Source organism: Rana temporaria, chromosome 9 (genome assembly GCF_905171775.1).
Source record: "Rana temporaria chromosome 9, aRanTem1.1, whole genome shotgun sequence".
In the NCBI taxonomy this organism is placed as follows: Eukaryota; Metazoa; Chordata; class Amphibia; order Anura; family Ranidae; genus Rana; species Rana temporaria.
In genome coordinates this window covers 115,004,038-115,029,330 of record NC_053497.1, presented here as the reverse complement: position 1 = coordinate 115,029,330, position 25,293 = coordinate 115,004,038, and the positions used below count along the sequence as shown (strand labels likewise).

General features: G+C 43.9%; 1 protein-coding gene across 3 annotated transcripts in view; it reads right to left on the bottom strand.

The window, feature by feature from the left end:
* The window catches only part of EHMT1 (euchromatic histone lysine methyltransferase 1), a 146,832-nt gene extending 121,885 nt beyond the window's left edge, over positions 1–24,947 (bottom strand). For 2 of the 3 annotated variants that reach the window (XM_040324199.1, XM_040324200.1), the window contains exon 1: positions 24,879–24,947. In XM_040324199.1, the coding sequence (XP_040180133.1) occupies positions 24,879–24,899 (21 nt within the window). In that variant the 5' untranslated portion in view covers positions 24,900–24,947. Of the gene's footprint in view, positions 1–4,266; positions 4,376–24,878 lie in introns of those variants that run through there. The other variant, XM_040324208.1, reaches the window with a different exon arrangement.
* Positions 24,948–25,293: the final 346 nt, after the last annotated feature.

Below are 25,293 nucleotides of genomic sequence, written 5' to 3'. Positions count from 1 at the left end.
CGAAAGGACTAAATTCAAGTCCCATGGGGGTAATGAGGGGCCACCTGCCAGACCCCCTGACCCAACGTACGCACCCAGGAGTGCTATGCCAAGGGTCGCTGCAAGTAAAAACAGCCAGAGCAAAAATCTGGCTCCTAACCGTACTTAAGGCGAGAGCCCGAACCACTCCCTGCTGTAAAGACAGCAGAACCCTGTACACCACTTATGTACGAGGGTGCCATTTCATCTCCTCACACGTAGAGATGTAGGCCTTCCATGTATGATGGTAAATCCAACGTGAGGTAGACTTCCGTGCAGGCAGCACGGTAGAGACCACCGAGCCCAATAGGCCTCGGTCCTTCAGCCCCTGGCTCTCAACAGCCACGCCGCTAAAGCCGTTGGCTGTGAAACAGGGTGGAAGATCGGACCCTGTAACAGAAGATCAACTCCCAGGGGAAGACGCTAGAGAGCGTCTGCCACCAGGCGCACCAGGTCCGCGTACCAGGAGCGACGCGGCCAATCTGGGGCAATCAGGATTGATAGAATCCCTACCGCTTCCACTCTGCGCAGCAGGCGAGGAAGAAGCTTCCGAGGAGGGAAGGTGTAAAGTAGACGATAGTAACCCCAAGGAGCCACAAACGCGCCCGCCCACGGGTCCTTAAACCTGGCCACGAACCGTGGCACCTATAGAGATGGGACGCTAGAAGGTCCACGTCCAGAGTGCCCCACTTTTTGGCACAGTCCCCGAAATACCTGCGGGTGGAGAGACCACTCTCCTTGGCCCAGTGTAGTGCGACTTAGGAGGTCGGCTAGCCAATTCCGTACTCCCGGAATGTGATTTTGGGTTTCACTGATCTGTACTGAAGTGGGGCTGGTTGTTATAAGCTTGTGAACTATAGGATTAAAATAGGAACATTCCTCCACCCCAAGTTCTGACAAACATACATCTTGAGCATTTTTCGAGGGATTCCGCATATCGTTCCCTACCCAGAGCCAACATTCACAAAGAAGCAGAGAGCAATTTAGATGACAAAAAAATAAATGCATTATGATTAGCAAGCAGAGCTGAAAAAAAAAATAAGCATTAAAACCTTAGCAAACACATCTCAAGCACTTAAAAGAAACCCATCAGTGAAATAAGGGGAATATTAAAACTACAGCTTGCCCTCATGTGCTGTATACTTTATCAAAGTCACTACTGAAGCCAAAGACAGGTAACCAGCAATCTCCCAATGAGTACCCATATTTCATTACACACTTCCTTTACAAATTATCAAATGCAAAACAAAAGCATTTAAATCAGGCGGGGATGTCAATTGTCAGTTTATATGGATTATCATTTGTGATATCCCATTTACCTTTCCTTGTAAGACTCTATTCCTGAATGCTTGTGTGTACTGGGCCACTGATTAATAGATTAACCATAGATTATTAAACCGAGTCCCACCCAAAAGTGGAACTTCCGCTTGTTCATCTCCTACCCCCCTCCGGAGCCACATTTGGCACCTTTCAGGGGGGAGGGTGGAACGGAGACCTATTTTTGACAGGTCCCCTTCCCCGCTTCTGGGAGATGGAGCCGCCGGTCCGTCTCTCTCGGAAGTTCAACCCCCCCTTCTCCTTCCACCACCGCCGGGCCAATTGGAAAGTGCAGCAATGGCGGCGGATGTGCCCGACAGTCAATCTGAAGATAGGCTGCGGTGCCGACATTGCGGCACTGCAATATATGGACACAATATATGTGTTCATATATTTAAAGTCAGCAGCTGCAGTATTTGTAGCCACTGACTTAATTTTTCTAGGGATGTGCGGACCTCCGCTTTAAACAACAAAAATAACAGTCCAACTAGAAACAAATGCTAAAAATTGCCTGTGGCGTTAAATAAAATTTGTGTGCATGGTCAGCAGCGACTGGGAAGTAAACTGAGAATATTCAGGCAGCAATAGGTGGTAAGGAATGAGACCTGTAGCCAACATTCACCACAAACCCGTATTGTAATCATTCGGCAAACCACCAGCACTGCCCATCAGATTCCCTCCAGGCCCAGCAACCGAGGCCTACCCTTGTGTCTTAATGAGCAGCCAAGAACTGAAGCGGATACACAGGGCACATGGTCAATGCTGACTCTTCCCTCCAACTTAAGATCAGATAAAATGTGTTAGGTGGGGGAAGGCTCATTGTAATCAGCAGGAGAAAACAGCAAGGCCTAGATTAATAAATTATCCTTCCAACTTAGGATAAAATCTTACAATTGTCTGAAAGTGGGTGTTCAAACCAGTATCTGCTGTTCTGTACAAAAGAGGGCTTTTTGTGAACAATCCTTTAGTCCGATGTAAGATTTGTGCCAAAAAAAAAAAAATTTCAGAAACTGAATGCTAACCTAATTTTGGCATAATTTCTTACTTTCTATGGAAAAAACAGCGTAATGAATTCTCAAAAAATGTGTTTTCTTTAGTTTTTGACAAGCATTTTTTCTTTTCTTTTTTTCTTTCAATGTCTTGGAAACTTTTGGTGTTTATTTGCCAAAGGCCCTGAACTCAATAAAAGCTTATCTGTTCATGCACATGTAGACTTTTACCAGAGTTTAGGAACAGCAGAGTTTAGGAGGCAGTCAAAGTTACTCTCCTGAACGCAGAAGAATCGTGTTCAGGAGAGGAGCTTTAAGGCATTAAATACTCCAAAACGCACCTAAACTTTAGGCGCATTTATCACTTCGCATTTATTTGTTTCAATGGCCAGAATAAATAAAAAATTCTGACCAATTAAAAAAACTCCCAAACACCAAATCACAAAAAATTATTAATGTCTTCCAATGGCTATCCATAGATGGTCAAAAGCCTGAAAAAGAATGGTAGGCAGTGGGGATATGATGTTCTCTAGTGTCACAAGCTGCTGAGACCTGTAAATTCTTCCTCATTTAAAGGCTGATTCACACATAAGGAACCTTGTTCCTATTCACCCTTATTTGATAATGATTGCTCCCGACAATTGCACCTACATCCCGACTGCCAAAGAGATGTTTGAAACTGTTGTATCGCTTGACATTACTGAGAATCTAAGAGTAACATTTAAAGTGGTAGTAAACCGCCAGCGTTTTTCTTTTTTAACCTGCAAGGCAAAGTTATGATGTGCCAGCATTGCATACTAGCACATTATGTGAAAATAACCTTGGAACGAAGCCCTGACAGCCGCTGACAGGGCTTCCATCTTTACCCGGTCTTCCTTCTGGGTTTGCGGACTTAAGCACAGGACTCTGAAGGAATAGTACAGGTGGCCAATCCTTCAGAGCGCATGCGCCGGTGATGTCGCCGGCTGCACGTACTGTAAATACCTTCTAAACAGTGCACATTTAGAAGATATTTACAGTACCTATAGGCAAGCATTAAAGGCTTACCTATAGGTAAAATTCACGTATGGAAGTTTACTCCAACTTTAAGTTAGTCAATAGATGCAAAAAGCATAAGCCACATATAAAATCCAGTTTCTTATTACAGCTGTGGCATACATTAGCATTTAAAATGCAACGTTGGCATTCTAAAAAACTGTTTGTTGAGTGCTGCCCCTATTTCAAGTACTGTCTCTTCTGGAGAAAATGGCCATGAACCCTAAAGTGTCTACACATTTTTAAACAGCTATAATGGAGAACTGCCTTTATCTTTTATTGACCAGCAGAAGGATATGATCATGGCACATCTATGTAACTCTGGGTGAATCCTAAAATCTGTCCAGAATTGGTCAAATCCTTCATGTTTTACAGATAACTGAAAAAGAGGATCTGTTTTTAATAACTGACAGGACATGCTGGACATTTCTAAAAAGCCTTGGTCTTTCTATAGAAGCTTTGAAACTCCTGTGGAAATTTCACGACCGCGTACAGCATTAGCAGAGCATCAGGGAAAAAATACATTCATATGATATGAACATTCACACATGGATTAGTATCCTAGAATTATTGCCTAAGACTTCCCATGGATATTAAAACAGTAATGAGAGGCAGATGAAATACGTAAAACAAAGACAAATTTCTTCCCCTAGTCCCTCTCTGACATTAGACATTTCTATACACTGTTCAAACCTAACAACGAACATTTTATCTGTGTATGGCTTTCAAAAAGATCATCAGAACAATGCCTAAAATAGTCAATGCATGATAGTGTATAGTTACTAAGCAGGCTTGTTGTTTACATACATATTCTAGTCTGCAAACCTAAAATCTTCCTCTCAACCTTAAGAACTTTCTAATGACAAGTCAGAGACATTTCTACAAGAGAAAGCAGGAGCCAACTCACAATATGCAAATTTTCTCCACGTGCCTGGAAGAGAAATGAGACAAAGATTACAGCAAGCCAGCAGCCTGGTGACTGGGAGGAAAAAGAAGATCTGGGCGGGATCAAGGTGTTTGTCTGCAGATCAAAACGATCTCTTCATGATTCCAGCCAGTTATCACACAACAGACCTCCAACGCAGGCCACTAGGCCATCAGATTCCCTCCAGGAGCAGCTGAGGCCTACACTGGTGTCTTCATAAGCTGCCAGCAACAGACACACATGGAGCATGCTCAGTGCAGACTCTTCCCTCCAGCTGGAGATCTTAGGCTGGAGCATGTTTGCAGAGGAAGGGTTATCGTGATCAGCAAGAGTCACCACCAGGACCCATATCAATGGATTATCCAGCAGAGTGGGTGAAACATACACAGTTCTTTATAGTAAACAGTCATAAATAACATAACAGATTCAGTGTACTGCCTACATTGAAAGCTGCAGCGAAACACAAGCTTTGCAGTATATTGTTGCTCAAGCTTGTATTCTAAACCCTTTCATACCTGTACACAAATCCCTGGTCTGTCCTTCTAAATCAAGGGCTGTCCCTGTATTCCTGTTAAAAACAATTTTTTTTTTTTTTTTTTTAAATGCCAGGCTAAATTGTCTTCGTAAAATGCTATTTATATCATTTACTTGAGCTGTAGCAGCAGAAGAATGACCTAAAAAATGACAGAAGCTTTTCCAACACCCAACAACGTGTCAATGTACACACAGCCTTCTGCAGCCCAGTCCAAGGTTTATTAAAAGTGTAAGGGACAAACACAGATTACCATTCTTGTATCTGCCTTTTTATTTGTTATGTTTCACCTCAGCCCCTACCACCCATAGGAGATCCCACCATGCATATACAGCTACTGATATGTATAGAATTCCTATTCTATGGAATTTACTAAAATATGACATGAGAAAGACTGGACTACAAATGTCATGTGCAAACAAGCCAACACAAAGATAGCAGTGTACACTGACAAGTATATAGGTCAGTAGCACATACACAAGTACTGGCCCTGAATAGCGCCTGCCTTGTCCACACCGATAGATTTCAATGGTTCTCCAGTGCAGGTGGAAAAAATAAAGCAAAGATCTTATTGGTTGCAACATTTTGAGAGGATTTCCTACCTGCACCTTTCACCTGCTTTACCTTGTTGTCGCCTGATTCTGGGTCACAGAAGAACACAAATACGTGCACTCCTGTGACCGAGAAGAAAACTATGACCAAAAAAAGCTTCTCTAGTCATTTACAACTCTACTGCTTGTGATGGAAAAAAACAACATTTTTAAAAACGTCATTTAAAATGACCGTGTGTGGGGACGTCGTCGTTTTATGTCTTCTGAAAAACAACAAAAAAAAAATTTGAGCATGCTTCAATTTTTTATGTGGTTTTTCAAACCCGCGCATGCTCAGAAGCAAGTTATGACGCGAGCTTGAATGAAACAAGAGTGCCGCCGTACGTGCTGAACGTAACCGCGCTTTTCTAGAGCATATTGAAAAAACTATGGTGTGTAGGCAACGTCGTTTTTTAAAAACTTTGTTTTTTTTATCATGATAAAAAACTACGTTTTTTTTTCATCACAAAAAACGACCGTGTGTATGCGGCATAAGGCCTCATTCACACTGGCAGTATGTATTTATTTCCTAAAGGCGCCCCACCGCACCATGCTAAAGCATGCATCACAAGGCATAGTAAAAAGTACCATGCGCTTTGGTGCCGTCATGCAGTACTTTTGTGTGGTTCTTTGCACATGGAGCAGCCTTTTTAAATAAATGTGCTGCACAAAAACTGTACACATACAGTGCCTTAAAAAAGTATTTATACCCATTAAAAAGTTCCACATTTCTGTCATGTTACAACCAAAAACTTAATTTATTGGGATTGTATGCGATAGACCAACACAAAGCAGCACATAATTGTGAAGTGGAAGGAAAATGATCAATGGTTTTATTATTTTTTACAAATATGTGAAAAGTGTGACGTGCATTTGTATTCAGACCCCTTTACTCTGATACCCCTAACTAAAATGTAGTGGAACCAATTGCCTTCAGAAGTCACCCGATTAGTAAGTAGAGGGCATCAGTGTGTAATTTAATCTCAGTATAAATGCAACTGTTCTGTGGAGCCATCAGTGCTTTGTTAGAGAACCTTCTTTAACAAACAGCATCTCGAAGGCCAAGGAACACACGCTTTTCATCCAATTTGGCAGAGCTTGAGCTATTTTGCAAAGAATGGGCAAAAATTTCACTTTCTGGATGTGTAAAGCTGGTAGACATCCCCCAAAAAGAATTGCAGCTGTAATTGCAGAGAAAGGTGGTTCTACAAAGTATTGACTGAATACAAATACACGCCACACTTTTCACATATTTGTAAAAAATGTGGAAAACCATTTATCATTTTCCTTCCACTTCACAATTACATACTACTTTGTGTTGGTCTATCACAAAAAAAAAAATACATTTAAATTTTTGGTTGTAACATGACAAAATGTAGAACATTTCAAGGGGTATGAATACTTTTCAAGGAACTGTACCTGTATAGGTGTGTACTAAGCCTTACATTGTTTTTCTCCCCCCATCCTCCATGAGCGCTTGAACCTCTACCTTTCCCTCTTACTTCTGTTTATTTGGAACAAGTAGTGCACACGTTAGTTACATTCACGTGTACTTCCTCGATGCTTTGAGGATTGAGCAAGAGAGGGCGACTAAATTTCTACACACAGTGTGACCATAGAGAACAAGTGGAAGTCAAACCACAGCAGCAAAGAAAATGAATATTGAGATTTGGGGGCTAAGAGCAACAGAAGGTACTTTTTTCAATTAAGAATGCATATCTAGTAGGATTTTTTAAATTAAGATAGTTTAACCTTTTTATTTAAAAGCCAATTAAAATATATGAGGCTTAGTATGCCAAAATCTAGTTTTCTGTTTACCAATGGACTGCACAAAACAGCCTCTGTGAACATATCTCTTCCTGTAGGTTCTCACAAAACGCTGTGGCTTGACAAGTTTTTACACTCTTCGTCCAGATAAGAGCACTGCATGCACGACTTCTCGGTGAACAGAAAGCTAAGCCTTTGAAAATTCCAACCCAAACAGGAAAACAAAGGGAGAATAATTGATTATGATATTTTGAGACTGGAGTTCAGACACGTGAAAATAATATACTAGTGATTTCGATTGTCATAGTGTAGAAACAGCATAATCCATACTTGTATGATTTTATCAGTGTTCTTCCTTATTTGTACTTTTGGTCATTGCAATACTGGCATGTCCTGTACTACCGTTTTCTTTTTATCGTTTTGTATCCTTTTTGTGTGTGCCCGTTGTTTTGGCTTGTTTTGTACACTTTACAAATTTGTTTCATAAAAATTATCTGAACTTGAGAAAAAATTATCTTTCCAATATATGCTTTTTAATCAGTAAAAAAAATGTGGGCCCAAATTGCATCTTTGTAAATAGAGAACTCAAGCGTGGTCAAGACAATTGGAACTTTGTCCCTGGAGAAGATGTTGGTGCGGATTTAGATGCACCAATTGAAGCTGAACTCCAGCTAATACTTTGTAATCAATTACAGCAAACAATTTTTTTTTACCTTTTGGGACAAAGGTTTTACATTTACCATGTATGTTTACTAGTTGGATACATGCATCTACACAGATGTCCTCTGCATGTGAACAATCTACCAAGAATTAGTGTGGCCTAGGAAAAAGGATGATCTTTTGTGCAAGCTTGGAGTATCATTGAGACTGGAAGAGCTGTTGGTCCTTTGAAATGTAGCCATCTTGTAGAGGTACACCTGACAGAGCAGGAGTAGGATGTGACACTTGCGGAGAATCATGAGAGAGGTTATGTGCTTCAGGTCTAATAGAAAATGGTCAAACCACAGAACAATTAACCTCACACATTGGGGGAATTGAAGTGGAAGTCCATGCAAAAACTAAAATCCCTGCATCTATAGACACCAGGGATCCAACACTAACATCTCTATCCCTGTAAAGAAAACAACTTTGTATACATACCTTTTTGGAAGCCAATCCGACTCGCTGCGTCCGGGTCCCACGCTGAGCTGTCAGCCGCGGCTTCACTGTAGAGGCGGGTGCAGAGGAGACGGACAAATCGGAATCCCCATAGTAACTCTATGGCTGAAGTCACTTCCTATTAATTTCACAGCTGTTGTCGGCCGTGTCCTCTGCAGAGCTTGCGCCACTGGAGATCGGGTCGGAGCAGCCTCCAAAAAGGTAGGTCTACAAATTTTTTCTTTACAAGGATAAAGAGGTTAGTGTTAGATCCCTGGTGTCTGATGATGCATGAATTGTAGTTTTTGCACGGACTTCCACTTTAACTGTCAAAACACACAATGGGGGAAATTTACTGACGCAGACCAAATCTTGAGCAGCTGAGCAGAGTAACCAATCAGTTTTTAGGCTCAGCTTGTTCAGTGAAGGCCCCTTTCACCCAGGCTTTCCAATCAGGTCCGTCTGTCAGTTTTTCAGATGGACCTGATCAGAGCCTCCATTCGCTCTCTATGGAGCGGCGGATGTCAGCGGTGACATGTCCGCTGACACCCATTGCTATCAGGCAGTCCGTATTCATCTGATCTCCCCATAGAGGAGAGTGGGGCTCACTGTGCTGAGACAGAGCTGTCATCCGCCTGCTCAGCGGGGGATCAGCGGAGCCCTCCAATCCACACTAAACAACTGCCAGCTATTTTATTTAGGGCAAATTCACAAATGGCGCTGTAAAGGGTGTTTTAAAACAATTGTTTTCTGTGCTGCACTTTATCGCAGAGCGCTGTACAGAATCACATGGCACCATCTGGAGCAGCACAGCGCATCTGTACAGACTCATGAAGTGTACTTTTGTACATTTCAAATAAAGTTTGTAAAATAAAAAGAAAAAAAGATGAAGAAGGAGCACAGGGGGCATATTTGGACAGCAGCATTGTCAGTCTTGGGGGAGGGAAGTGTGAACATCTCCAGGTTAGCCATATTGCATTGCATTTTCAGCAAATTGAAAAGAAAATGTAAGTTTTAATAAAATTCAATTACAATACGACTTGTGTCGCAATTGTATACGCTACATTATTTTTCCCCCCCCACAAAAGTGGTGTTACCCTTTAATCATCCCTGTCAGTGTTAAACAGTTTGTCCCAATAATACTAACTGCAGGAGAGCTTGTTCTTTTAAAAAACAGACTTACAGGCCAGATCAAGTGATAAAAACAGAAGAAAGCAAGCCTAAAAAAGGAAACTAATGCAGCCATCACATCTAAAAACTGGTAAGCTGCAACATAATAAATGTTTGCTTTTGGATTTAATGCTGCTTTAAATAGCTGCTTAATTTAGCAGTAAATAGCAGTTTATTAAAATGAGTTTTATATTTAGTGAACACTGAAGTGCAAGTTTAAAATGCAGCTACAGCACCACCATCAGGAAGAGTAGGGTCACTGTACAGCATGTGAAACAATAACTGCAAACTGAATTCATTTCTGTCAAGAAAACTTTGTGCCCCTATGACCATATATATACTAAGATAAGCGTGTGTGCGTGTGTGTGTGTATACAAGCGTGTGTGCGTGTGTGTGTGTGTATACAAGCGTGTGTGCGTGTGCGTGAGTATGCTCCTCTCATTTTTGTAAATATTTTATTATATCTTTTCATGTGACAACACTGAAGAAATGACACTTTGCTACAATGTAAAGTAGTGAGTGTACAGCTTGTATAACAGTGTAAATGTGCTGTCCCCTCAAAATAACTCAACACACAGCCATTAATGTCTAAACCGCTGGCAACAAAGTGAGTACACCCCAAGTGAAAATGTCCAAATTGGGCCCAAAGTGTCAATATTTTGTGTGGCCACCAGGATATTCCAGCAGTGTCTTAACCCTCTTGGGCATGGAGTTCACCAGAGCTTCACAGGTTGCCACTGGAGTCCCTCTTCCACTACTCCATGATGACATCACAGAGCTGTGAGGATGCCCCACAGATGCTCAATAGGATTTAGGTCTGGATACATGCTTGGCCAGTCCATCACCTTTACCCTCAGCTTCTTTAGCAAGGCAGTGGTTTTAATTCATTAAAGTAATGTAAAAAAAAAATTGCATCTGAAGGACCGCTGCGCAAATACAGTGCAATATAAAATATTGCAACAACCAACATTTTAATTATATATAATATATATATATATATATATATATATATATATATATATATATATTTGGGCCCAATTTGGACATTTTCACTTAGGCCCCTTTCTGAGGTCCGCTCCGCCTGTCCATCCCTATGGGATCGCGTCCGTTAGCGGATGGAGCATCCGCTAACGTCCGCGTCCGGTTTTCGGACGGAAGAAAACCCTATTTTTCTTCCGTCCGGCGGAACGGAACTGATGCAGACGGACTGACGGTCCGTCTGCATCCGGTTCCCCATAGGGCAGAGCGGAGCTGAGACAGGGCAGTCTCTGCACTGTGTGCGGGGACCGCCCTATCCGCCGACAGCTCAGCGGGGATTCCCGCTGAGCCGACGGAGACACACGGAGCGGACCCAGAAACGGTCCGCTCCGTGTGAAAGAGCCCTTAGGCTTGTACTGACTTTGTTGCCAGTGGTTTAGACATTAATGGCTGTGTGTTGAGTTATTTTGAGGGGACAGCAAATGTACACTGTTATACAAGCTGTACACTCACTACTTTACATTGTAGCAAAGTGTCATTTCTTCAGTGTTGTCACATGAAAAGATATAATAAATTATTTACAAATATGTGAAGGGTGTACTCACTTTTGTGAGATACTGTATATACACACACATACACATCATTCGACCAGGGGCTGACCGTTCTGCACAGGACTCTCATATGCGAGTATTTAAGTGCCAGTCTGTGCAACCGTAAGGATCCCCCACCACCAGAGAAAAGAAGACAAAGACTTTGTGCATCATATAACTATGCAAATAAAAGGGAGGGGGCCATTTGTACCTCCTCTGCATTCCTCCTTTACACAAACTGTTCAGTTCAATACAACAGGTACTTTTTTCTCTTTTTTTTTTAAGCTTTATAAAACAAAACGCACATCTCCTCTCTGCTGACTCCATGACATTTATAGAAAACCAGTTCAGAGACCATTTCAATCCTCTACTTCATCAGATTTCCTCAATTTAAACCCCATGGAAATTTTACAGAAAAAAAAACTGATGTTTAAAAAGGTGTTAATGCTGATAAAACAAGAATGCCGTGTGAAAGATGGGACCCCCCAAGTGAAGCCAATGTCTGTACACGTATCTTATCTCTCCCTGCAGCATCCTCCATCTGGACCAGACACCTGCAGGATATCACGCCAGCTCCTGAATCCCTGCGAGACACTGGTCCCCCCTCCCCTTCCCACCCCAGTGTACATTAATCTCACCATTACTGCCCTATTACAGTCTAATTGTCTGTGGACTCCTGGGGGGGAAATGAAATTTTAACCTGTGAAAACATGATCTGAGTAAACAGGATTTAAAGGAGAAGTGCATGATAAAAATAAATACATATCTATTCACCTTTGCGGCTGCAGAATCGATCCGATGCTGCATCTGCCCCCCCTGCCGGTTTGAAGACCAAGAACCAAGCGTTCACATGACCGCTGATTGCTCAGTTCTTGGTCTTCACTGAGCAGAGAGTGGTGATCACCAGTTAGCGGCTCTCTGCTCTGCCCCTCCAGTGTTCACTGGAGTGCCGGGCTGTGGAGGGAGCGCAAGCAGCTGACTTAGGCTCTCAGTGCTACACTGAGAAGCTGAGTCAGCTACAGAATAGCAATCTGGTTCCCGACATTAAAGTCTGGACCAGTTCTGTGATGACAGCCGACAGGTTTAGCCCACTGCTGGCTGAATCTGGGTCACAAGAGTGCAGAAATCACTATAATAAGTCATATAACTTCCAGTAGGATAAGCCGCTAGTACGCAGTGGTGTGTCGGTCTGACACACCCGATCTCCAATCCCAGTAAAGAGCCTATGATGTAGGCGCTTTACCATGTGATCAGCTGTGTCCATTTACAGCTGATCACATGGTAACCAGGAAGTGGCATTTATCGGCTTGTCCCCTATTTACACTGACTAGGTGCGAGTAGAGGAGAGCCGATCGGCGGCTCTCCTGACAGGGGGGTCTGCGCCGAAAATCAGCACATTGATTATAAGTGCAAACTCAGAGGATGCCCACTAGAGCCCACCCTGGATGCCAATCAGTTGCCTTTATAAATACCTATCTGTGCCCATCAGTGACTCAAAATCAGTGCCACCTATCAGTGCCCATCAGTGTTGCAATTTAAGTGCCTCTTCATCAGTGCCGCCACTTATTTACAACGTTTTATAACAGAAACAAAGAAAAAACATTTTTTTTTCTAAATTTGTAGAGCAAAAAATAAACCCAGGGGTGATCAAATACCACCATGAGAAAGTTATTTGTGGGGGGGGGGGGGGGAACTATAACAATTTTGTTTGAGTACAGGGTTGTATGACCGCGCAATAGTCAAGCAACAACGCTGAAACCTGAAAATTGGCCTGGGCAGGAAGGGGGTGAAAATGCCCTGTATTGAAGTGGTTAAGCAGCACATACATTATTCTTTTTTTTTTTTCAATCAGCAGGTTGAACAAAACAAAAAAAAAAACACTTACCATAATTTGAGTGTGTGGATGGGGGAAATCACTCCCACTGAGAACTGCTGTAAGAATACACTGATCAGCACCACTGCTTATAGCAGCTGGCACAGATCAAAAAAGACTGGTTGTGCAGAGGTTGGTCGGCGATTTACCTTCACTTCCTGTCCCATAGCCAAAAGAGGAAGTCCCTCCAAAGTGAGGGAATCCCTTATCCCCCCCCAGGTCACCAGAACTAGTGTGTCCATTGAAATATTTCCACCGAGTATTAAGTCGTTTTTTGCAAAGGGGTCAAATACTTATTCCATTCATTAAAATGCAAATCATTTTATAACTTTTTTTAAATGCATTTTTCTGTATTTTCAAGCAGAAAATGACATTTCTGGGGGAGTTCTATGGACCACCTGTGTACAGAATGGCTCCAGGGTGCCATATAGCATTGCATTTTAAAGAAAATGACAGTGCTACAAATTGAAAAGGAATAACATTACAATATAATTTGTGTCTCAATAGATTATGCTATATTTTTTTCTCTTTTGCCACTTTCCCATGAAAGTGGATTTACCCTTTAAGCTATTTGGTGGTCTCCCCCCAACATATTTTACAGACAAGCTGTGAAATGTGATCCTCACTAGGAATCCTCTGTAAACTTCCTGCAAGGATTCCATGCACTTCCCACAGTTAAGACAGCTGTCAGACCACATCCATACCGCTCATTTAGACAGATGGAATCACGGGAGTCTCAATATCTCCTTCAGCGTCTGTTCTTCACCAATAATGCAATGTAATCAACACCAAGGGGGAAGTCCCTGCACTGCACAATCTGAGATGTTAACCACACAATAATCACTAATACATTACAATGGGAATAATAGTGTGCTTATCTGTGCATCTAGGGGTAACAAACCAATTTATCGGCATTCGGTCGCCTATTTAAAATTATACAAAAATGACAAAGTGGGGCTATAGCTTGCTGCACAATGAGGACTTGGTGAGAAATAGGCTTTTTCAGTAAAGCAGTTACAATTAGCCTGGTAAACATGTGAAACATGCTGGCCAAAAATCCTAAATAATAGCTATTCTTATATTTAATTTCTACTTGACTAAAGGCAATTAAAAAATGTATTTTTTTTATATTTCTAAAGCTGGACATAAAAACATTTAAAACATTATGGTATACACAAAGCATTAGCCATTAACATCAAGAATCAGACAAATATTTCAGGTACAACCATACCATCTCACTCTGTTCTGGCAATGTAACCGGCCCGAAGTGGAACATTCTGGGTCCCAACAACATTACTATTTTAGCGGGGGTTAAAGCGGGGGTTCACCCTAAAAAAAAATTCTAACATTACATCCAGCATGCTAACGACATTTACAGTATGCAGGTCTTTTTTTCCACCGTACATACCGTTATATTGTGATTTTCTCCCCGGCTTCCGGGTTCTGATTCCTGCGGGACTGGGCGTTCCTATCCCTGGGTTAGATGATTGACATGTTGTGAAAAAGTTCCCATGAGGTGACAACACTGTAAAGGCCAAAAAAAGGTTTGGCCTGGCCTATATGGGGGGCACAAAATATCCGGGCAGTCTGCCAAGTTTTTACCAGGAAACACTGTAACTAAGGCCCCTTTCATACGGACAGACCGTTCCGGTCCGCCTGTCAGTTTTCAGACCTGCATCTCTATGGAGCGTCGGATGTCAGTGGAGACATGTCCGCTGACATCCGACCCACTAAAAACAGACGTATGGGGATACGTCCCCATCCGTCCATGGCGGATCGGATAAGATCTGATGAATACGCACATGCTGTCCGTTTTCATCAGATCGCTCCATAGGAGACAGCGGCGCCCGACAAGCCCCTCCCCACTCAGTGAGCAGAGAGGAGCTTGTCATCCATCGGCTCAGCGGAGATGTGCGGACAGATCTCCCGCTGAGCTGGCGGACTGCCTAGCGTGAAAGGAGCCTAAGGCTTCCTTCTTAGATCAAAGGGGTAGACCGCCCAGACCTTCCCGCCCAGACCAATTTTTAGTTTTTAGCACTGTCGCACTTTGAATGACAATTGCGCGGTCGTGCAACACTGTACCAAAATTAAATATTTTTTTCCCCCACAAATAGAGCTTTTGTTTGATGGTATTTGATCAACTCTGTGTTTTTTTTTTGTGCTATAAACAAAAGAGCGACAATTTTGAAAAAAAAAAACAATATTTTTTACTTTTTACAGTGTACACGGACAGACATTCATCCGATCCCCCCATAGGGGAGAGCGGAGATCTGACAGGGCGGTCCCTGCACAGTGTGCCTGTTCGGCAAGTTCTGGTTCGAACCAAACTGGGGGGTGTTCTGCCCATCCTTAGTAGGGATAATGGACTCCACAATAGAAAAACAGTTCTTAATGCAGTGCTGTGGTCCAGTGATACTCAAACAATAGCGCAATCAGGTGCTTAGTCAATGCTCACTATCTTCTATGCCTTCTCCAGGTCAATGTCTCATTCACCGATTTTTTATTTTTATTAATTTTTTTTTTATTTTTTGAGTTTCTCCATTTTTGTGTTCACTGTTTGCACTTAATATTTACCACATTTTATGTGCATACTTTATGTGTTTCCTTTACCATTATTTATCTGTGTGGTGGAAATTTGGAAGCTACTCAAAGTTTGATTTTATGATTTGATTTTATGTCCGTTATTTTATATAATGTGCTTTGTTACACACAATAACATTTGCTTTATTTAGAAATTACATTTAGATTTAGCGCCGATCCGTTTATTTACTATTATATTTACTTGGCATAACATCATCTTTCAAATTATACAAAAAATTGGGATATAGTGTTTTTTTTTCATTAAAATGGATTTTTTGGAAAAAACACTGCGCAAATACAGTGCGACATAAAAGATTGCAACAACCGCCATTTTATTCCCTAGTGTCTCTGCTTAAAATAAATATATACTTGTAACCCATTTTCTAGCAAAAAAAAATTAAATACTGATTTACACTTATAAACAAAAACTGCCAGAAAAGGTCTGGTCTTCAAGTGATTATACTTATTGCATGTTCCCATTCACATAGCATTACTTTAAAAAATAAATGCTACTCACATTTTAAATGATTTCTTCAAAAATGAAAAATTCTGCTTAAAACTTTTTTTTTTTTTTAAATCAGTCTTTTAAAAAATGAAGTATACCACAGCTCTGTTTTGTTTTTTAACCACTTGCCAACCTGCTGCCTGGAATGTACTGCTGTATGCAAAGCAACGTACCCATACTTCGCTGTCAGTGCGCACATACAAAAATTACATTTAAATCCTGCAAGAATATTTAAAACACCTGAACATATTCAGTAACATCGGTCATACGTTGGTGTCAGTGGAAGGAATAGTGCCTCATATCAGTTGGAGGACTAGTGCCCCATAAAGACTAGCAAAGGGCCACATATGGCCCTCCGGGCGCAGTTTGGAGAGCCCTGCTCTAGGTGCTTGTTGGGTGGGTATGGGTGCTGCTACTTTCAAGGACTCGGAGGATGAGGCGCATGAGGAAAAGGAGGTGGGAGTAAAGGTGATCAAGCCGTCACCAGACCAAGCAGTGTACCCGCCAGAGTCGCCATGCATTCTTTGCAGGCACTAGGATATTGTGAAGAATCTGTAGCATCCCTATGGGAAAAAACTAATCTTCACTGCAGTGCAGGTTTCGGTTATGGCAGGATTGGGAGAGAAGGACAAGTAGAAGCAAACCGCTGCCACAATTTGGCACAGGCTTAAAAACGTGCAACCATTTATCTGAAGTTGGCACTGGAACTATTTGAGTCTGTAGACATTAGGAGCATTCCATTCAGCTTAGTACATACAACAGTGCTAGGCTTTTCTCCTATAATATTGGGATACTGTATCTATAGAATAGGGGTGTCCAAACTTCCAAAACCGGCCCGCGGGCCGGACTTTGGACATGCCTGCTATAGAACAACATTTATATGCGGATTTATATACAATTATGTATCACACACAAGGCAACGAATAGGGGGATGGAGACCCTCCACTGGTAGATTGTACAGGGCCCCATGATTTCTATTTGCGGCCCTGGCTCTATAGTACAGCCACTCAGAGAGAAAGGAAGATATGCCCTGACTCTACATCATAGGTGTCGAACACAAGGCCCGCAGGCTGAATCCGGCCCTCCAGGCCATTTCATGTGGCCCTCACACCTCTCCTGCAGCTGCAGGAGAGCTCCAGCCCTCCTCTGGTCCTACTCCAGACCCTTATTTTCTGCTTTCAGGCAATGCATCCAGCTTCTTCCCAGCAGTAGTATAAGGAAACGGTAAGGGTGAGTGGGGGACTCAACTTGGACATCTAATCTTACAGATACAACCGGCCCTTTTGAGAATAATCATAATGCTGATGTGGCCCACAATGAAATTGAGTTTGACACCCCTGCTCTAGATGGTGCGGCCCAACCACTGCTTAGTCCTGCAGAACCTGCTCTTTGCGTACTACCTCCTCAGCAGGACCTCTGTCTCTCACTTTAGGTCTGCCTGACATTAGTAATAAAGGCGATTGCCAAGATTAAAGCCTCATTCACACTTGTGAGACTTGTCATGCAACTTTGGACCCCAGAGTCACATGACAAGTTGCATCCAATGCTTTCCAAAGAGTATCGTTCATATCTGTGTGACTTAAAGTCTGGACCAAAGCACCACTTTGGTCCAACTTTCAAGTGACTTGAGGGCCATAGACTTCAATGTAAACCCTCAAAAGTCACACCTGCATGAAATACATGTGACTTGTGAAAAGAATGCCAGCAATGAAAAATAAATGAAAAAAACAGCGTGGGGTTCCTCTCAAAATCCATACCAGACCTTATTCTAGCATTCAGACCAGCGGGTCGGAGAAGGGAGGGGGGTTGGGGGAGAGGGAGCGAGTGAGAGACCCCCCTCCCAAACCATACCAGGTCACATGCCCTCAAAATGGGTTGGGTGCCTTGGGGCAGGGGGCTCTGCTCCCCCAAAGCACCTTGTCCCCTACAACCTAGGACAGTGGTTGCAGGTGTGCGAGCGCTTATCGTAATCTGAAAGACCTCCTTTAACAAGGGGGCCCCCAGATCCTGCCATGTGAATAAATATGGGGTACAAAGTAACCCTACTCATTCACCAAAAAAAAAAGTGTAGTGTAAAAAATGACTGTAGGCAGTTTTTGACAAGTCCTTTATTAAATATTTTTTTTAAATGTCCCCCAGTGTAGATCCATCACTTAACCACTTAAGGACCGGACCAATATGCTGCTAAATGACCCAAGGGGTTTTTACAATTCGGCACTGCGTCGGTTTAACAGACAATTGCGCGGTCGTGCGATGTGGCTCCCAAACAAAATTGGCGTCCTTTTTTCCCCACAAATAGAGCTTTCTTTTGGTGGTATTTGATCACCTCTGCGGTTTTTATTTTTTGCGCTATAAACAAAAATAGAGCGACAATTTTGAAAAAAAATTCAATATTTTTTACTTTTTGCTATAATAAATATCCCCCAAAAACATATATAAAAAAAAAAAATTCCCTCAGTTTAGGCCGATACGTATTCTTCTACCTATTTTTGGTAAAAAAAAAAAAAAATCGCAATAAGCGTTTATCGATTGGTTTGCGCAAAATTTATAGCGTTTACAAAATAGGGGATAGTTTTATTATTTATTTATTTATTTTTTACTACTATTGGCGGTGATCAGTGATTTTTTTCGTGACTGCGACATTATGGCGGACACTTTAGACTATTTTGACACATTTTTTAGGACCATTGTCATTTTCACAGCAAAAAATGCATTTAAATTGCATTGTTTATTGTGAAAATGACAGTTGCAGTTTGGGAGTTAACCACAGGGGGAACTGTAGGAGTTAGGGTTCACCTATTGTGTGTTTACAACTGTAGGGGGGTGTGGCTGTAGGACTGACGTCATCGATCGAGTCTCCCTATATAAGGGATCACTCGATCGATACGCCGCCACAGTGAAGCACGGGGAAGCCGTGTTTACATACGGCTCTCCCCGTTCTTCAGCTCCGGGGAGCGATCGCGAGGGGGCGGCTAGAAACGAATAGCCGCGCCCTCGTCCCGGATCGCTCCCCGAGGGAATCCGACCGCCGCATGTAGCGGGGGGGTCCCGATCGGACCCCCGACCCACGTCTAGGCAGGGACGTACAGGTACGCCAATGTGCCTGTACGTGCCATTCTGCCGACGTACATATACATGCGGCGGTCTGGAAGTGGTTAAGGACGGCCACCACCAACTGGTCATGACAAAGCCTCCCGCAGTCTGACAGTTCTTAAATAACTAAGGGATGTTGCCATGTGGCCCTTGGTTATTTAAGAGCTTTAAGATGGCGGAGCTGACAGACAGCGGGAGCCTTCCTCGGGACCAGAGGTCTGTTTTTTTTTTACTGTGGGACATAATTTTTTTAATAATGGGGGCCCCATTGTTAAAGGGGGAAGAGGCCCTTGTCAACATGGGGACAAGGTGCTTTGATGTGGCCTGGTATGTTATGGTAACCTACCGGGCTGCATGCGTGGATAATGGTCTGGTATGGCTAAAGGGGGGGTTCTTGTGTAGCTGCTGACTTTAATTTTTTAAGGGGGTGGGCGGAACCACTTGACCACTGGCCACTTAAACCCCCTTCCTAACCAGACCAATCTTCAACTTTTGGTGCTCTCACAATTTGAATGACAATTACTCAGTCATGCAACACTGTACCCATATGAAATGTTTGTCCTTTTTTTCACACAAAGAGCTTTCTTTTGGTGGCATTTAATCACTGTTGGGTTTTTCATTGTTTGGGCTTTAAAAGAAAAAAAGACTGAAAATTTTGTAAAAAATAATAGTTTCTCCGTTTGTTATAAAATTTAGCAAATTAGTAATTTATCTTCATAAATTTTGCCCAAAATTTATACTGCTTCATATCGTTGGTAAAAATAATCCAAATTTGTGTATATTTGGTCTTTGTGAAAGTTATAAACTCCACAAACCACAAACTATGGTGCCAATCTCTGAAAATTGATCACACCTGATGTACTAAAGGCCTATCTCATTTCTTGAGACCCTAACGAGCCAGGAAAGTACAAATACCCCCCAAATTACCCCTTTTTGGAAAGTAGACATTTCAAGGTATTTAGTAAGAAGCATTGTGAGTTTTTTCAAGCTATACTTTTTTCCCCACAATTCTTTGCAAAAATCAAGATTTTTTTTTCTTTTTTTTCCCACAAAATGTTCATATTAGCAGGTTATTTCTAACACACAGTATATGCATACCACAAATTACACCCTAAAACACATTCTGCTATTCCTCCCGAGTATGGCGATACCACATGTGTGAGACTTTTACACAGCGTGGCCACATGCAGGGAGCACCATCAGGCGTTCTAGGAGCATACATTTCCTGACTACCTCTTACAGTTTTGAAGGCCCTGGAGCACCAGGACAATGGAAACCCCCATTTTGGAAATAAGACACCCCAACTTATAATCTATGAGGCATAATTAGTCTTTTGAACTTGTCTTTTTTTTACAAATTTTTGGAAAATGTGGAAAGAAAATGAAAACGCTTTTTTTTTTTTTTTTTTACACAAAGTTGTCTAATAATACAATATTTCCAACACATACCATGTACATAATAAAAATGACACCAAAAATAGATTCTCCTAATGAGTACCGCGATACCACATGTGGGAGACTTTTCCACAGCCTTGCCACATAGAGAGGCTGAGTATGGCTGGGTATTGCAGAGTATGGTAGAGTATGGCTGAGCATGGATGGCTGGATGCGACTGCAATTGTCACAGAGCAGCGCTGTGGGCAATAGAGATCCAGCCCACAGCACTGACGCTGGTTTGTTTACAAGTGAACGCTTCTTCATTTAACAGAGTGACCACGTGGTAAACGGCAGCCATCAGCGGGCATTTACCGTGACCTGCCGGGTCCAGTCATGGACACTCCCGTGTGCGCGCCCCAGGGGGCGAGCGGGAGTGAGATTCTGGGAGGACGTCAATGTACGCCCTCCCAGAGTTATTGAACCGCCTTGTAGCCGTCATTCAGCTATGTTCGGACAAAGTGGGGCTCAGACTGCTGGAACTGAAGACGGTTATAGCATAATTTTTGTTTTGCTTTTTGCAGCCGACGCCTGCTGCCATCTAGACCTGCACAGTCCAATATTTTTGTATATTTCTTCTGTCTCAGAAATAATCATTCCCTCATTACATTTATAAGAAATCATTATTGCTTCACCTTATCAATGCTGCTAAGCTTTGTATACCTATTAGATGGACACAATCTTCACCTCCTACCATCTCAGACTGGTTTAATAAAATTGAACACATAGCCGAAATGGAAGAATTAATTTCTCAATCCAGAGATTCGCCCAAATCCTTTTATGACAAGTGGGCTTGTTGGTTACACTTTAAAAATTCCACTGAGTTTCATTCGTTTAAAAATGCCTCACCGTGAAATTATTATATTTCACTCTCTCCCAACACTCCTTCTTATGTAATCTTGATAAGGTTATTATCCGTTGAGAGATATATATATATATATATATATATATTCCCTCTCTTCTTTTTTCTCTTTCCCTTCCTTTTCCTTTTCCTCCCCTTTCCCTCTTCCTCTTTTTGTCTTTGTCCTCTTTGGACATGGTATGTATCTATACAACATTCGAATTCTCCTTTTGAGAATTATTTTGTGTAATCTACATATTATATGAATTATATGATTTATGTATATTTATTGTTATGTATTTAATTCTTAAAATTTCAATAAAATATTTGAAAAAAAAAAAAAAGAAATAATCAATTCTAATTTCTATTTCAAGATAAAATCTGCCTCATCTCTCCCTCTTATACTGCGCCCCAACCAAGCTGCTTACATACTGAACAATATTTGTTGTCTCTCAGATAACACAGTCCCATATTTTACTGCAAGATAAAAACCTACCTTTTATGTCTATTTGTAGCCTATTCAAGTGTCTGCATAGAGTCCTAATGCTAGCCAATTTCTACCACACATGTACCCGTCATCTATATATTTGGGGTATAATATAGGATAGAGGGATGTGAGGGGGTTGGGGAATGTGGTTTTGTAGAATCTTCTAGGACAGTGCAGTGTGGTACTGGGAAACAAAGCTCACAAAACTAGAACACTAAACCTTTGTGCCACTGGTCACTTTGCATGAAGTGGAGGCTTTTAGCTTTATTTTTTAAGAGTAAACTTTCCCATGGATTTTAAATCCGCTGCGGCTGCTACTTCCACCATTCAATTCAGGCCCATTGCCTCTTGGTTTAAAAAACCAAAAACGACCTAGAAAACGTATTATCCAAGTCAGATTATAATGCTGGTGTGGTTAAGTCAAGTCACCCAAAAATTTAACTTTCGCTTTAAGAGACGGTGACCCTCTGACATGCCACATTCGTCAGGTCATTTTTTTTGGGGGGGGGGGGGAGATACCCTCTTTTTAGAGGCATGCAGCTCCAACTTCCTCTCGGGGCTCCGCGGCCCCGGAAGGAAGTTTACCTCTCCCCCCCCTCCCTGCAATCTTCTGGGACACGTCACAGGTCCCAAAAGATTGCCCGGCCATTCACAGCAAGGCTCGCGCATGCCCAGCTGTGAAGCTGCAGCCAGGCGCCCACACGAAGAACGCCAGCGCCGTGGAGAGAAGCGGGGCTCCGTACACCCGCATTGTGGGACAGATGAGTGTCCGATTATTAAAAGTCAGCAGCTACACTTTTTGTAGCCGCCAACTTTTCATTTCTTTTTTCGGCGGAACTTCAAAAAAGTAAATTATGTGTATAAAATATGTGAGGCCGGAATACCGTGTTGCTGATGCCATCTGTGAAAATTGTACTGTTACGTAACACCATAGCATCTCCCAAGCATGTTGATTAACGGATAAGTTCACTTTTATAAAACAAAATAATAAATGGATCTTTTTTTGTAGGTAATAAAATATGCATTTTTTTTGCTAGGGACCCGTAGAGAATTGCATTCACTATCTGCAAACCATTGGTGTAATGCCACGTTCCTGCAGACTGTATCTGTCTGCCCGTACCCCCCCCCCCCCAATACAGGCAGGCAGTTACACTCCAACAGGAAGCTCAATGAACTACCAAGAGTGATCCACAGCGCCCTGGTAATTCACTGAGAACTACAAGCCGACAGCTGCAAAGGTGAAGGTGTTTGTAGTTTTCACATTCACAGAATACGATGTGGGATTGACCCGCCGGGCAGATGGAGTGTTTTTTTTTTTGTTTTTAGTTTTTGACATTGATGCGACATGTTACAAAAAATGAACTTATCCTTTAAAGCATTGAAGGGTCATATTTTTTGTATTCCTCGATGGGGAATAGCTCTGTGTACTCTATCAGGGTCAGGACACAAGGGTAGAAAAAGGGACAGGTCAGGAACACAAGTAGAAGGGAGGATGGGGGGGGGGGGGACAGGTTCCACGGAAGGGGGGGGCAGGTCACACAGGGAGAAGGGGGGACAGGTCACACAGGGAGAAGTGGGGGGGGGAGGGACAGGTCACACAGGAAGAAGGGGGGGGGGGGGACAGGTCACACAGGAAGAAGGGGGGGGGGGACAGGTAACACAGGAAGAAGTGGGGGGGAGGGACAGGTCACACAGGAAGAAGTGGGAGGGGGGGGGGACAGGTCACACAGGAAGAAGTGGGAGGGGGGGGGGGACAGGTCACACAGGAAGAAGTGGGAGGGGGGGGGGGACAGGTCACACAGGGAGAGGGACAGGTAACACAGGGAGAAGTGGGGGGGGGACACAGGTCACACAGGGAGAGGTGGGGGGGGACACAGGTCACACAGGGAGAAGTGGGGGGGGGGACAGGTCACACAGGGAGAGGTGGGGAACAGGTCACAGGGAGAGGTGGGGTGGGGGGGGGGACAGGTCACACAGGGAGAGGTGGGGGGGTCACAGGGAGAGTTAGGGGGAACAGGTCACACAGGGAGAAGGGAGGGGGGACAGGTCACACAGGGAGAAGTGGGGGGGGGCAGGTCACACAGGGAGAGGTGGGGGGGGACAGGTCACACAGGGAGAGGTGGGGGGGGACAGGTCACACAGGGAGAGGTGGGGGGGGGGACAGGTCACACAGGGAGAGGTGGGGGGGGGGACAGGTCACACAGGGAGAGGTGGGGGGGGGGACAGGTCACACAGGGAGAGGTGGGGGGGGGACAGGTCACACAGGGAGAGGTGGGGGGGGACAGGTCACACAGGGAGAGGGGGGGGGGGGGGCAGGTCACACAGGGAGAGGTGGGGGGGGACAGGTCACACAGGGAGAGGTGGGGGGGGACAGGTCACACAGGGAGAGGTGGGGGGGGGACAGGTCACACAGGGAGAGGTGGGGGGGGGACAGGTCACACAGGGAGAGGTGGGGGGGGACAGGTCACACAGGGAGAGGTGGGGGGGGGACAGGTCACACAGGGAGAGGTGGGGGGGACAGGTCACACAGGGAGAGGTGGGGGGGGACAGGTCACACAGGGTGGGGTGGGGGGGACAGGTCACACAGGGTGGGGTGGGGGGGACAGGTCACACAGGGAGAAGTGGGGGGGACAGGTCACACAGGGAGAAGTGGGGGGGGGGGACAGGACACACAGGGAGGGGGAGGGGGACGGATCGCACAGGCGGTAATAGAGAGTTGGTAGGCTGGTGTCTGGGTACAGGGGATGAGGGCACATCAGGGGCAGTACAGTACACAGACATAGGGGGCGGTAGAGGGTACACATGGTACAGAGGAAGCGGTGTATGAGTACCGGTTCGGGGGGGGGGGAGGGGGGGTGAGGACAGGCTGGTGGATTATATACATGGAGCGGACAGAATCGATACAAAAGGGGGCACATAGTAAACGGATAAGGGGTGCACACAATCTCCTCCCGGGCCCTCTCTCCCTTATACACAGAGCCGGGCCCCCCCCACTCTCTCTCCCGCCATCCTCCTCACCTCAGCATCCAGTGTGGCCATGGCTCCGACCCCGAGCGTAGCCCCGCCCCGCCACCTCTACCGTCACGGCCCCGCCCACCTGCTCTTGCGCTGCCCCCTGCGTTTCCGGCGCATGCGCGGCTTTCCCTTCCAACGTACAAACAACATGGCGGTGCGTGGTCACGTCAATAGCGGCTCCATGCAGTGAGTGGGCTGTTTGGGCTGGCCGTGTAAAAAATGCGCTTCAGTGAGACTATTTACAACTGAGATTTGTGATATCTCCATTTTCATGGCAACCAACCACCAAACTTCTAGTATAGCAAGCTGATTCGTTTAGTGTTTCCTTATATCATCCTATGGTCTACAGAGCCCTCACATACTCCCCAACCCCCCCCCCCCCCTCCCCATAGTGGTCTACAAAGCCCTCCGCCTCCAC